Source organism: Polistes fuscatus, unplaced genomic scaffold, assembly GCF_010416935.1.
Source record: "Polistes fuscatus isolate 324 unplaced genomic scaffold, CU_Pfus_HIC Scaffold17, whole genome shotgun sequence".
In the NCBI taxonomy this organism is placed as follows: Eukaryota; Metazoa; Arthropoda; class Insecta; order Hymenoptera; family Vespidae; genus Polistes; species Polistes fuscatus.
The window spans coordinates 2,663,990-2,674,997 of record NW_025113075.1 but is presented as its reverse complement, the minus strand read 5'-3'; the positions used below and the strand labels follow the sequence as shown (position 1 = coordinate 2,674,997).

Genomic DNA, 11,008 nt, shown 5'->3' with positions numbered 1-11,008 from the left:
GTATAATATATATTGTAAAGACAAATTATAAAATAATGTTTTATTAATTCTATATTATATTCTCGATAAACGCGTCATCTTTTGTAAAAAAATATTTTTAAATAATACATTTTTCTCTATTCTCTATTTTATTGCGAAGAATAATCGATTATTATTAGTATATCTTGATATGCCTTTGTTTATACTTCGTTTATGATATTATTTCTCGGCAACAGTACATTCGATATTCGCCTCTTCCGGTGATTTCCATTCAACGTTTCGTCGAGTATCTACAATAAAAACGATAAACACAATATAACAACCTTAATTATATCTTATTTACAAATATTTACAATATATCTTATTTGCAAAAGTTTTAATTATAATAATATTTTATCTTTATTACCTGGCGTTGTGTGTTTTAGATAAGTAATATGTAAAATTATATAAATCAACGAAGAGAACGCGGCTACTGTAGCAAAAATTCGCAAAGTAATCACACCTCCCACTTGTTTGTACAAAATTCCACTGATTAAACTACCAATCGCGTAACCTGTTAATCCAATTTTAATATAATTGAATTTTGAATTTGTAAGAGATCAAAAATATGTATGTTCCGATAAATAATACCTAAACCATCGTCCATTCCAGCAACAATTCCTTGAACTGTAGCAGATGTTCCTGGTGGAGATACCGCGCTTGCATATGCAACTATAGTTGTATAACAAAGTGCATAAGTTGGACCTTGCATAAAGAATTCGATAAGTACGACCCACCATGGTGTTGATGCCAAAGATATTAATGTAAGTCTTATAGAATAACACAGTAAGCAAAACGCAAAACTGTATCCATATCCAATTTTTTTCAAAATTTTACCTAAAAAATATAAGTCACGTGGTTGAAATCTATTTCTTTTTTAGATTTATGTGTAAGATTAGGTTTTACCATTTGTTTGTAAAAAAAAGATAACAAATAATTCAATACCAGATAAGGAAAAGAATATTACTTCGCCGCCTAACGTTTCAGCCGCGACTACCAGTCCTTCTATTAATTTAATTTTCTCCATATACCCTGTAGCTTTCGAAAGATCCTCTAAGTACCTATTTAAAAACAAATATCTATTTGTAATTATATTTATCTTATATAAAATAGAACTAATTGTTTTTTACTTTTTTATTACCAAAACAAAAAATAAATCATGAAGCTATCTAAAATACCGCTGAGAGTAGCAAAGCATAAAAATATAAATATTGGCTTCAATTTCAACAGGCTATAAACGTCTTTCATAATGGTCGGAGATCCTGACATAATAGGTAACTGCAAAAAAAAAGATATTTGATTTATTTAGGAATTAATTAACGCGTTTGATTAATATATCTACGTAGTGTCACCTGCAATTTCTTGCAACACAGCAAGTCAATAGAAGTAAAAATAAAAATGAGTATAAAAGCAGGCGTATACGTTTTAATAATATTTCCCTGAGACCATAAATCTACTGCATAACCAGCTAAAAAGGCAGAAATACCAAAACCTATGGTACCCCATACACGTTGTCTGCCATATCCCATTTGACCACCTTCTCCTAAAAAATATATAAACGTGTATAAGCAATAATATATAATCAATTTATGATAATATTTTATTTTCTTATTTATTTTCATTCGTTTTTATCTCATAATAATAATAATGAATGAAAATATGAAAAAAGTAAAATAAAATAAAATAATTATAATAAAAAATAAACATTTAATATTGTTTTAATATGCATACCTAATACATCGAAACAAATTGCATCGCTAATACTATTCGAAATGTTAAAACCTATATTACCAAGCGACATTAAAAGTATAAAACTCCAGAATGTTATAGTTTTATACAAATTATATGTATCTTCCAAAATTATGTTCGACGTGGTACAATTATTATTATTTATTGAACAATTAGAAATTTTAGTTGAATCGATCATACAAAACGCGTTCGATGATTCTTCTTCGTTCATTCGTAAAAAAGATGAATTGTTTTCATTGTCGCATATCCAACGGCACGTTACATTTTTCTTTTTTATACAATTCGATGTTACTGCATCCTAATAAAAACGATTTGAATAAAGATAAATGAAAGGTTTAATTACTAATTGCTAAAATTAAAGAAATATATATATATAAATTACTTACATAAATATTACAGTCAAAAAACGACGAACATGAAATATCTTTGAAAGTGTAATTTGATGCAGTTTGTTTTAAGTTTTTGGGTATTGGAGATACAAAATATAGACATATGTAACAACCACTTGTTACCGTTAATAAAATTACAAAAATAGATTTTCTCCATTTATAAAAATGATCAACTATAAATCCAAAGAGCGGTTTAGCAATAAGAAATAATATTGGAAGTACCGCGGTAACACTACCCATCACCAACGGTGAAACCCCAAGTTGTTTACCATATACCGGTAAAAAAGGGAGTATAGGACCCATAGCTAAAAAAAAGATTAATTAAATCTGATGATAACTTACCAACCGAGATATTCATGTTTGTATTTAAATGTCGATATTAATATGAAGAATTGCCTCTTATAAATATTAAACATTTCTCACTTACCTCCCATAAAAAAGAAGTAATGAAGTTTAACAGGCAACTGAACATAATTTATCTTCATTTTTTCAATCTCTGGTCCGAAAAGGTCCTCTTTATTTATTCAAATAAATATAATACGATTAAATATTAATAGTTACAATGTAAATTTAATATGTTAAAGAAATAATAATAATAATAAGTAACCTTTTTGAATTGTACTATTTATTTAATATTACGATTTTATAACGAGACAACGAATTGTATTATAACAATTAAAATTATTTCTATTGTAGACATCAATTTATATTTTATTAAGTTTTATTACGCCAATGTAATTGAAAGTTATAACGTACATTAATACTTGAAACTACGTCGATATTGCAGTTTCTATTTGATAGAATCCATTGTTTTAATTAATTCACACGTTGATCTTTTTCTATTTTTATATCAACTACGTGTATTCGTTAATTTGAAGAGAAATGTATTTTATATTTATAAATGTGCAATAATACAATTCTATAAATAATATTAATTTAAAACAAATCCGATTATATTCCAAATGATTATATGATAAAATGACATTGGTTGATATAAAGAATACTTGATATGAAGATAATATACCTGATATAAAGAAATAGGTAAATAAATTTGTGCGTGGACAGTAGAAACGAATATATATAAATATTCATAGTATCACTAAACGATAGTCATCACTTATGTGGTTATTCGAATATATTTATAATAAATATATACATTTTTCCTCCGTGACTTTCTTGGTTATAATTCACTGGATTTGTCGTTTACGTTTATTTATTGAACATCCAATATTTCTCACTAATCGTATTTAAAATTTAATTGTAAAAGTCACTGTTGAACGTTCTTTAATATTCGTTAGAAAAAAAAAAAGAAATTCAAAAATAAAATCTAAAGTACAGTTTCCTTATCTATATATACACTATCTGAAAATGAGATAAAATTTTAGTTCAATAATGTAACACCATGGAGCGCTGATTGCATCCTCCACGTTTACTAAAAAAATATCAATAGGTGTTTATAACAATATTTTGTAATTTAAAATGTTGCATAACTCGACGATTAATTATTATGCAATAAAGAGGATCGTGCATTGACTTCAATGAACAATTATCTCTTTTATTCACGGTGCAGCAATTATTTTTATCGATCTTCTTATCGATTATAATTAGCAAGTGAAGATTTATTTTTTTCTAGATGGCTATACAAAATGGTTGGATGTTAAATAGCGATCGCTTTCTCTTTTTAAGAAGCAAAAGTTTATTTTTAAACGATTATATTTTAAACATATATTCTCCATACGAAGTACTATAGAATTCTTGTGTGTTCTATCCTGTTATAAATAAATATAAACAAAAATCTATAAGTATATAATAATATGTAATAATAAGTAAATCTAATCATGATTTCAAATCAATATTTGAATATACTATTTTGTAATAACTTTTAATTATTTTTATTATAGATTTAAAGTGGATAATTGCATCCTGCAGAGATATGCATAGAATGCGCGTCCGCGCGCCCAATACAATCTTTCTTAGAATAAAATTAATTATTACCTTGGAGATTGTGTTTGTAGATTGTCACAGTTTTATATTTCTTTCTCAAAGTTTATATAATCGTTATTCTTTAAAAAGAAATATGTCAATCGAATATCATCCTAAGTGAATGACAAATTTATTAGGATTGTTTGTAACTCGCCGATGAGAAGATAGAAATGAAATGATATTAAATCGAAATAAGAATTCACGTAGCAACGTAGCACTAAACCGTAGTAATAAATAATGCACATGATAGATAATGACTGAACATTTATTGGTATAATATTTAACGAAAATTATCTCGTATAATGATATTAACTTATCTACGAGAGAATAAACATTTCTGGGCGTAACGAACCTACGAGAATGGTGTACATTATCTTCGCTCCTATTTTATAACAATTTCATTAAAATGAAACATATATTAGAACGTTTAAGTCTACGAAGAAGTTTGAGATCTTGCCTGTCGCATGATGCGATTACGTTTATAAATAATACATATCGTTGATAGCGTCATCGTTCAATGTACACACAGTTTAATTATCCAACGACTCTAATATGTTTTCCTCTTATAAAAATTAAAGGTAGAAATGATATCGAATTTACTAAATTAGACAAAGTTTCTAAGAAAAATGACGAAGCAATAATACGATTAAATTAAAGTACGTAAAGACAAACAGAGAATATATAAATATACCAGACGGAGGAACGTAACAATCGTAAACATTTTATGATACGATATACATGGCAAAGAGAATCTTGAAGAGAGTTGGCTAACGAAGTTGACCCCACTCTTTTATTTCTGATATCATATGCTTAACCATAATAAATTCCGGTTCCCAAGCGTGTATGCGTGCACGCGTACGGAATTAGTTTCAAGAGTCACAGAACCGTAGTGGTCCATATGTGATTCTCGTTTTAATTCGTTAAGAAAGAATTCGAGAGATCAGATGTTTATTGTCATAAAAGCAATCTTTCCTCCTCCAATGTGGCCTTGATTCATCATCTTCTTCGAAGAAAGAAATTGACGGAATATATTATTTACATTCACATACAGAGTGACGTATATATTTTTGCATAGGCTGACGTATTCGTTTCTTTAAAAAACGTTCCTTAAAATTTGAATACAACGTTTCTTAATAAAACGACCTAACAGAATGTTACTTCCAAAAAAGAAAATAAGCTGACATTCGCGAATTAAAAATGATATACACATTACGAAAATCGCGCAATACGATCCGACTGCGACGTATCGTACGCTACGTATTTTCCCATTTATTCTCTCAAAAGGATACTTACTCATCACAGAAATATCAGTGAGTAAATAACCGTTGCTCTCGATCATCATCCTTCCAATGCTTCTGTTCGGCTCGACGTGAGACGAGTGAAAGTTAGCCAAAAAAAGAATTGGTTATTTCGGGCGTAGGGTGTATCATTAGAATTAAAGTGAGTCTGTAATAATGAATGTCGAATTTATTTCATATCGGTTTTTACTTTACACCGTGATATATTTGTTCAATGAATGTGGTGTAACTTATGCTGAAAAATGTAAGTTATTCTATTTATATATATATCTATCGTAGAACGTACACAACGATAATACATCGTTTTGTAATAATACGATAATTCGTGAACATCCTCTTTTAATTCGATATTCATAACTCTTGATTTTTATTTATTTATTCACTTTTTCAGTAAAAATATGCGTAGTCGAAAGTATATATACCAATAAAACGATTAACAAAATTTGTCCTAACATGAAAATCGCTCCGTTTGAATGTTCCATAGCGAGAGACAGGTAATTGAGAAAGGTAAATTACGATATTACGTATATATCAAATATTTAAATAATATAAATTTTATATAGGTTTGATTGTTTACGAAGATTATCGAATCACGATGCCGATATAACGTTATTGCAAGCAGAAGATTTATTAGCAGTGTCTATGTACAAGTTTGATTTTTTAACTACTCACGAAATAAGACTCTTTCCCGAGGGTAATTAAAAAAAAAAAAAATCAAAAAAACGTAATTTAATACCGAGCTTATTATCGTTCGATCGATGCGATTTTAATAATTCTTCCTACTTTGTTTTTTTTTCCTTCAGATAAACAACAATTCGAAATGGTAGCGTTAGTACGGCAAAATATTGATAGCGAGTGGGATCTCAAAGGGAAAAGATTTTGCCATCCTGGATTTGAAACTACTGATACTTATACTAAAGCCCTTTCGATGGTCAGTATTATATCGTTATTTAAATATTATTCTCGATTTTATAAATATATCGTAATATTAGTTAATTGTTTTTTTTTTTTTTTTAAATTTTATTAACTATTTTTCTACGGAACTATTTCAACATTCCGAATACAAAAAGACCATGAGATTCGTTTAAACGCGGTTACATACATTTCTACAATTAATAAGCGAAGGAACATACGATATCAAAAAAAAAAAGTTAAAAATATCGATAGAAATGTTGTACGCACGAGAAAAATTCTTGGATAATTTGATATCGAGTAAGCGTTTTGTTTTCTCTGACTATTATAACATCCTAACAAACTGTTAAAGATTACCTTTTGAAAAAGATCATGATTTTTAAGAAGAGAAAAAAAATAAAAACAAAAATAAAATGGGGGAACATAAAAGAAACAAAAAGAATAATAAAAATCCAACGGAGCTTTTAATTAAAATTATGTTTCATCTCGCAGTATTTCGAGAATCGGATTATACCTAAAGAATGCGATCCAGAGAAGACATTGTTAGAAAATAGAGTAGCTCGGTTGTCTAATTATTTCGAAGCAGCTTGCATCGCTGGTCCATGGATCCCTGATGCTGAATTAGATAGAAAACTAAGTAAGTATTTCGATATTTATCGCGTGTATTAGATTAACGAGTTTAGAAAATTAACGTTTCATTATTTTATCTAGAATCAAAATACAGAAACCTTTGTTCTCTTTGTTACAATCCTGCCAGTTGTTCTATCGATGATAAATATCACGGACGCGAAGGAGCTATATTATGTTTAACTGATAACGTTGGGGACATTGCATGGGTTAGATTAGACGATGTTATTGAATATTTTAAGGTAAAACGTTATCAAACAAATTGATACAATATATACACTTTTTTAAATATTACAATTAACATTATAAATACATTTGTTACGTTAAAGATGACCGAATCTAACAAAGACTATTACTCGTATCTTTGTCCCGATGGCATGACGAGACCAGCAAAAGATGACAATCCATGTATTTGGTTGGGACAACCTTGGCCTATCGTCGTTAGTACACTGTAAGTTTGTATCTTTTTAATTTTCTTTAATTTTAGGTTTCAACGTTCCTATTTTATAACGTAAATGTATTTAATTGCAGTAAAATGGCTAATAAGGCTGTTAATATGATCAATTTAACGATCAATTCGAATAACGTATGGAAAAATACGCTTCAAGATCTGTTAGCGCCTCACTCAACATTCGTTTCAACAGAAGCCTTGCATTCACCTAATGATTACTTGCAACGAAGTAATGTATATATATATATATATAAATGATTCATTTAAATATGAGTGTAATTATACAAATTGAATGTAAACGATGTATCATCTGTTCTTCTCTATTGAAGGTATTGGTTTCTTGAGTGCCTATAATCGCGCAACTTGTAAACCTTCGAGACGCGTTCGTTGGTGCATTTCCTCAAATATTGAAGACCGGAAGTGTCGATGGTTAAGAGATGCATCCTTTGTGTACGGTATCGAACCTTCTATATCGTGTATTCAGGAATCAAATAGAATTTCTTGTCTCGACGCAGTAAGGAATCAGGAAGCTGACATCTTTGTGAGCAGATCCGAAGAACGTCTTCAAATCAGCAAGTGAGATTACAGCAAATTGAAATACGTACATTTTTTATACGAAAAAAGTATCCCCGTAGTGCTTAGATTAAATATTTCAGAAAAGGACTGAAACCTATTTTGCAAGTAACGTCCAATCAAAAGAACGATCTTAATAGAATTGTTGCAATCGTTAAAAGGAATTCTCCATACAAAAGTTTGAAGGATTTAAAAGGAGCTAAAGCTTGTTTTACGGGATATGAAAGCATAGGTGAAATATTATTTACGATTAATCAGAAATTTAATTACTAAGGTCGTTTACGAATTTGGACTGTTCGAAAATATCAATTGTTAAAATGATTGATTCCAGGTTGGAACGCTTTTGTAACCATTATGAGAAATATATCTAAAGATAGTTGGGACTGTTCGAATATCAAAGCTGTTGGAAACTTCTTTGGAGACAGTTGTATACCTGGACTATCTACTATGAAAACAGACGTTCCACGTAATTTGTATTCCTTATGTGTACGAGGTAAAAAAGTGTTTTTCTTTGCTCTACATATTAATATATTTATCTAATATACAAATATTTTCTAGATGCTAATGTTGAGAACGATACCAATACGTTTTCTTGCCTAACATCAGGTCGGGCCGACGTCGTTTTCGTAAATTTACAAAATGTACAAAAAGAATTTAATATAAAAAATTTAGCAAATGAAAAGTATAAAATTTTGTGTAGGGAAGAAACACAAACGGAGATAGAAGAAACGTGTTCGTTGACACGAATTACGCTAGCCGCGGTAAATATTATTCGATATTCAATTTTAAATAATTTTAATAATTTTTTTTTTTTATTATTATTAATTTTTGAACAAATTTACAATCCTATTTAGATAGTAGCGCATAAAAATATTACCGATTTGAGACGCGATGAAATTTATTCGATGTTTCTCAATATGGATGAACTCTTTGGAACAAGTACTACCCGATATACTAAAGCTTTCTCCTTGTATGGCACATACGACGGCGTCGAAAACGTTATCTTTCCAGTAAGTAATGATACTTATTAGATCTCTCTATATAGATCTTTCGCACATACAGTCGAGTGGACGACTCAAATTGGTTATTTCTTCACAAAATTTATCGCATTCTTTACATCCATAATAAATGCAACCATTTCGACAACAAGCCCATGGAAAATCTAAGGACTTAAACGAAACCGAAGGCTCGCCTTTTTTGTTCAACGCGATAACTCCTATTTGAGATTCTCCTGTCTCATTTTCAAACTTTTCTAATTCCTCGTTTATTTCTAACATCATCGTTGTCTTTGAATTAAATCTTCTAACAATCTTACGTGCCGGTGCATAGCAATAAATCGTTTTGCTATTTCCAGAAATGGAACAACAACCATTTTCATCCGCGTAAATTCCACAACCAATGACGGTACCAATCGCGTTCAGACTTCTTATCACTGTCATGGATTCTCCCATTGTTGAAATTCCACTTGACAAATGTTTCTTTCGATCGTAAGCAACTGCACCAACTGTCCTAGCCTTTATCGTAATAAAGTTTCTATTGTACATTAATTTCTCTTATAATATTGGCTAGGCACAAACCTCGTGAAACGATACGATGCTATCTGATTTTCTTAATTCTTCATTTCCTTCTGTTTCTAGAAATTGACATTGTGGAAAATACATTTTAATTGTCGATATTTCATTCTCTTTGCACTTAATATCATCCGATTTGTTCACTTCATTTTCATTGTTAATGGTAGAGTTATCAATAGAATCGATACTGCAACTTAAATTACAATGTTCTTCTTCGGAAATCATTTCATCAGCGGAAAATATTGAATTATCAGTTGGCTTGTCGGATTGTTTCATCAAATATTTTTGTGGTAACTTTGGAAGTTTTGCTTTCCTTGCCAATTTCTGAGCACCACTTTCAACAACGAGCGCGTGACCCGTATTTTCTAAGACTTCTCTTGCTGAATATTGTATACGAATTCTTTTTTCTCAATAATTATCACGAAATAATTATGTAAATTATGACTTACCTAACTTGATAGGGTGTTCAATACCGCAAACAACACCTACACAACCAGCATTAAGATTGTTAGTCATAATAGCTGCATCCATAATTATTTCCTCGTTAGTATGTGTATATGCTTCCTCCATGTAATTTAAATACAATGTGTTCTCCATGCGTGAAATTGCTGTATCAACTGCATCAACAGCTGTATATCCTTCTATGAGAGTTTTATATGCCTCTAAAGCAGCACTTTTTACCTACATTTAAAAATACATTTAATCTTCAATTTTATTTTTAATATCTTAACAAAACGTACTTGAGATATATTAAAAGAACATACAACATATTTTTTTCATTATTCATAATTCAATAAGAATAATATTAGGAAATGAAAAGTGTAAATTATATACAATAATGTATTACCTCTTCGAGCATAAATTTTCGTTTCGTTTTCGGTATTATTCCCGCACCTCCGTGAACTATAACGGTAGGATCAACGCGCGGTGGTGGTATCCTTTCTTGCAATAGTTTTGATTCAACATTTATTCTTGCTAAGATTTGTTCTATCCAAGAACAATAATCACACATATTGTTGTTATTAAATTTAAGAATATTACATATAACAAAATTTTTAAAATGTTATAGTAGTATACACTCGTTAGTACATTATCATCACGTTATTATATACAAAATGAATTTGAAATTATTGAAGTGTACGATATCAAATAATTACACTGAAATTTGTTTGTTTGTACAGGAGGGATCGGAACGTTTACAACTTGAAGTTAACAAAATACGTCGAATTCCAAATTACGACGACATTATAGAAGAAATGATTAAATCAACTTGCAATAGTGCACAAAATTTGAATTCATGTTTTGACAAAATTAATTTGTTAGGATTATTAACTTTAATTATGATTTTTACCTTGAACTAATTATCATAATTATTTTCATTCTCTCTCCGAAATTAAGTTTCATAAATATTAATACTATATGCATATATAATTACAT

General features: G+C 29.4%; 3 protein-coding genes across 10 annotated transcripts; 1 reads left to right on the top strand and 2 right to left on the bottom strand.

Moving 5' to 3' along the window:
* Positions 1 to 170: 170 nt before the first annotated feature.
* On the bottom strand, positions 171 to 3,269 carry LOC122515174 (major facilitator superfamily domain-containing protein 6). The gene is made up of 10 exons (XM_043632410.1): positions 3,181 to 3,269; positions 2,584 to 2,670; positions 2,154 to 2,461; positions 1,750 to 2,065; positions 1,371 to 1,561; positions 1,160 to 1,296; positions 964 to 1,079; positions 610 to 855; positions 386 to 532; positions 171 to 269 (listed from the first exon to the last, which is right to left on the bottom strand). The coding sequence occupies exons 2-10, from the start codon at positions 2,639 to 2,641 to the stop codon at positions 199 to 201; spliced, it is 1,590 nt and encodes a 529-aa protein (XP_043488345.1). The 5' UTR covers positions 2,642 to 2,670; positions 3,181 to 3,269; the 3' UTR covers positions 171 to 198.
* Positions 3,101 to 10,951, top strand: LOC122515173 (transferrin). Of its 6 annotated transcripts, none has more exons than XM_043632404.1 (16): positions 3,101 to 3,720; positions 3,790 to 3,958; positions 4,058 to 5,681; positions 5,829 to 5,931; positions 6,001 to 6,131; positions 6,241 to 6,368; positions 6,842 to 6,986; positions 7,061 to 7,218; positions 7,306 to 7,427; positions 7,508 to 7,656; positions 7,757 to 8,003; positions 8,084 to 8,232; positions 8,332 to 8,493; positions 8,559 to 8,761; positions 8,855 to 9,010; positions 10,753 to 10,951. In XM_043632404.1, exons 3-16 carry the CDS (start codon positions 5,594 to 5,596, stop codon positions 10,930 to 10,932), a joined length of 2,121 nt encoding a protein of 706 aa, XP_043488339.1. In that variant the 5' UTR covers positions 3,101 to 3,720; positions 3,790 to 3,958; positions 4,058 to 5,593; the 3' UTR covers positions 10,933 to 10,951. The 6 variants fall into 6 exon arrangements, with proteins under 6 accessions (XP_043488339.1, XP_043488338.1, XP_043488340.1 ...); XM_043632406.1 differs by having other exon boundaries at positions 3,111 to 3,197; XM_043632403.1 differs by having other exon boundaries at positions 3,101 to 3,958.
* Positions 8,881 to 10,856, bottom strand: LOC122515175 (isoaspartyl peptidase/L-asparaginase-like). 3 transcript variants are annotated; one of them, XM_043632411.1, is made up of 4 exons: positions 10,419 to 10,856; positions 10,021 to 10,252; positions 9,578 to 9,951; positions 8,881 to 9,514 (listed from the first exon to the last, which is right to left on the bottom strand). In XM_043632411.1, exons 1-4 carry the CDS (start codon positions 10,581 to 10,583, stop codon positions 9,038 to 9,040), a joined length of 1,248 nt encoding a protein of 415 aa, XP_043488346.1. In that variant the 5' UTR covers positions 10,584 to 10,856; the 3' UTR covers positions 8,881 to 9,037. The 3 variants fall into 3 exon arrangements, with proteins under 3 accessions (XP_043488346.1, XP_043488347.1, XP_043488348.1); XM_043632412.1 differs by having other exon boundaries at positions 9,578 to 9,942; XM_043632413.1 differs by having other exon boundaries at positions 9,578 to 9,633.
* Positions 10,952 to 11,008: the final 57 nt, after the last annotated feature.

Coding starts and splice junctions, on each gene's coding strand:
- LOC122515174 (XM_043632410.1), bottom strand. CDS start 2,641: ATGAAGATAAATTATGTTCAGTTGCCTGTTAAACTTCATTACTTCTTT. Junction 1,297..1,370: donor TGTGTTGCAAGAAATTGCAG/GTGACACTACGT, acceptor TTTTTTTTGCAG/TTACCTATTATGTCAGGATC. Junction 1,080..1,159: donor ATGATTTATTTTTTGTTTTG/GTAATAAAAAAG, acceptor GTTTTTAAATAG/GTACTTAGAGGATCTTTCGA.
- LOC122515173 (XM_043632404.1), top strand. CDS start 5,594: ATGAATGTCGAATTTATTTCATATCGGTTTTTACTTTACACCGTGATA. Junction 5,682..5,828: donor TGTAACTTATGCTGAAAAAT/GTAAGTTATTCT, acceptor TCACTTTTTCAG/TAAAAATATGCGTAGTCGAA. Junction 7,657..7,756: donor TAATGATTACTTGCAACGAA/GTAATGTATATA, acceptor TCTCTATTGAAG/GTATTGGTTTCTTGAGTGCC.
- LOC122515175 (XM_043632411.1), bottom strand. CDS start 10,583: ATGTGTGATTATTGTTCTTGGATAGAACAAATCTTAGCAAGAATAAAT. Junction 10,253..10,418: donor GAAAATTTATGCTCGAAGAG/GTAATACATTAT, acceptor TTTTAAATGTAG/GTAAAAAGTGCTGCTTTAGA. Junction 9,952..10,020: donor TGAACACCCTATCAAGTTAG/GTAAGTCATAAT, acceptor TACAATATTCAG/CAAGAGAAGTCTTAGAAAAT.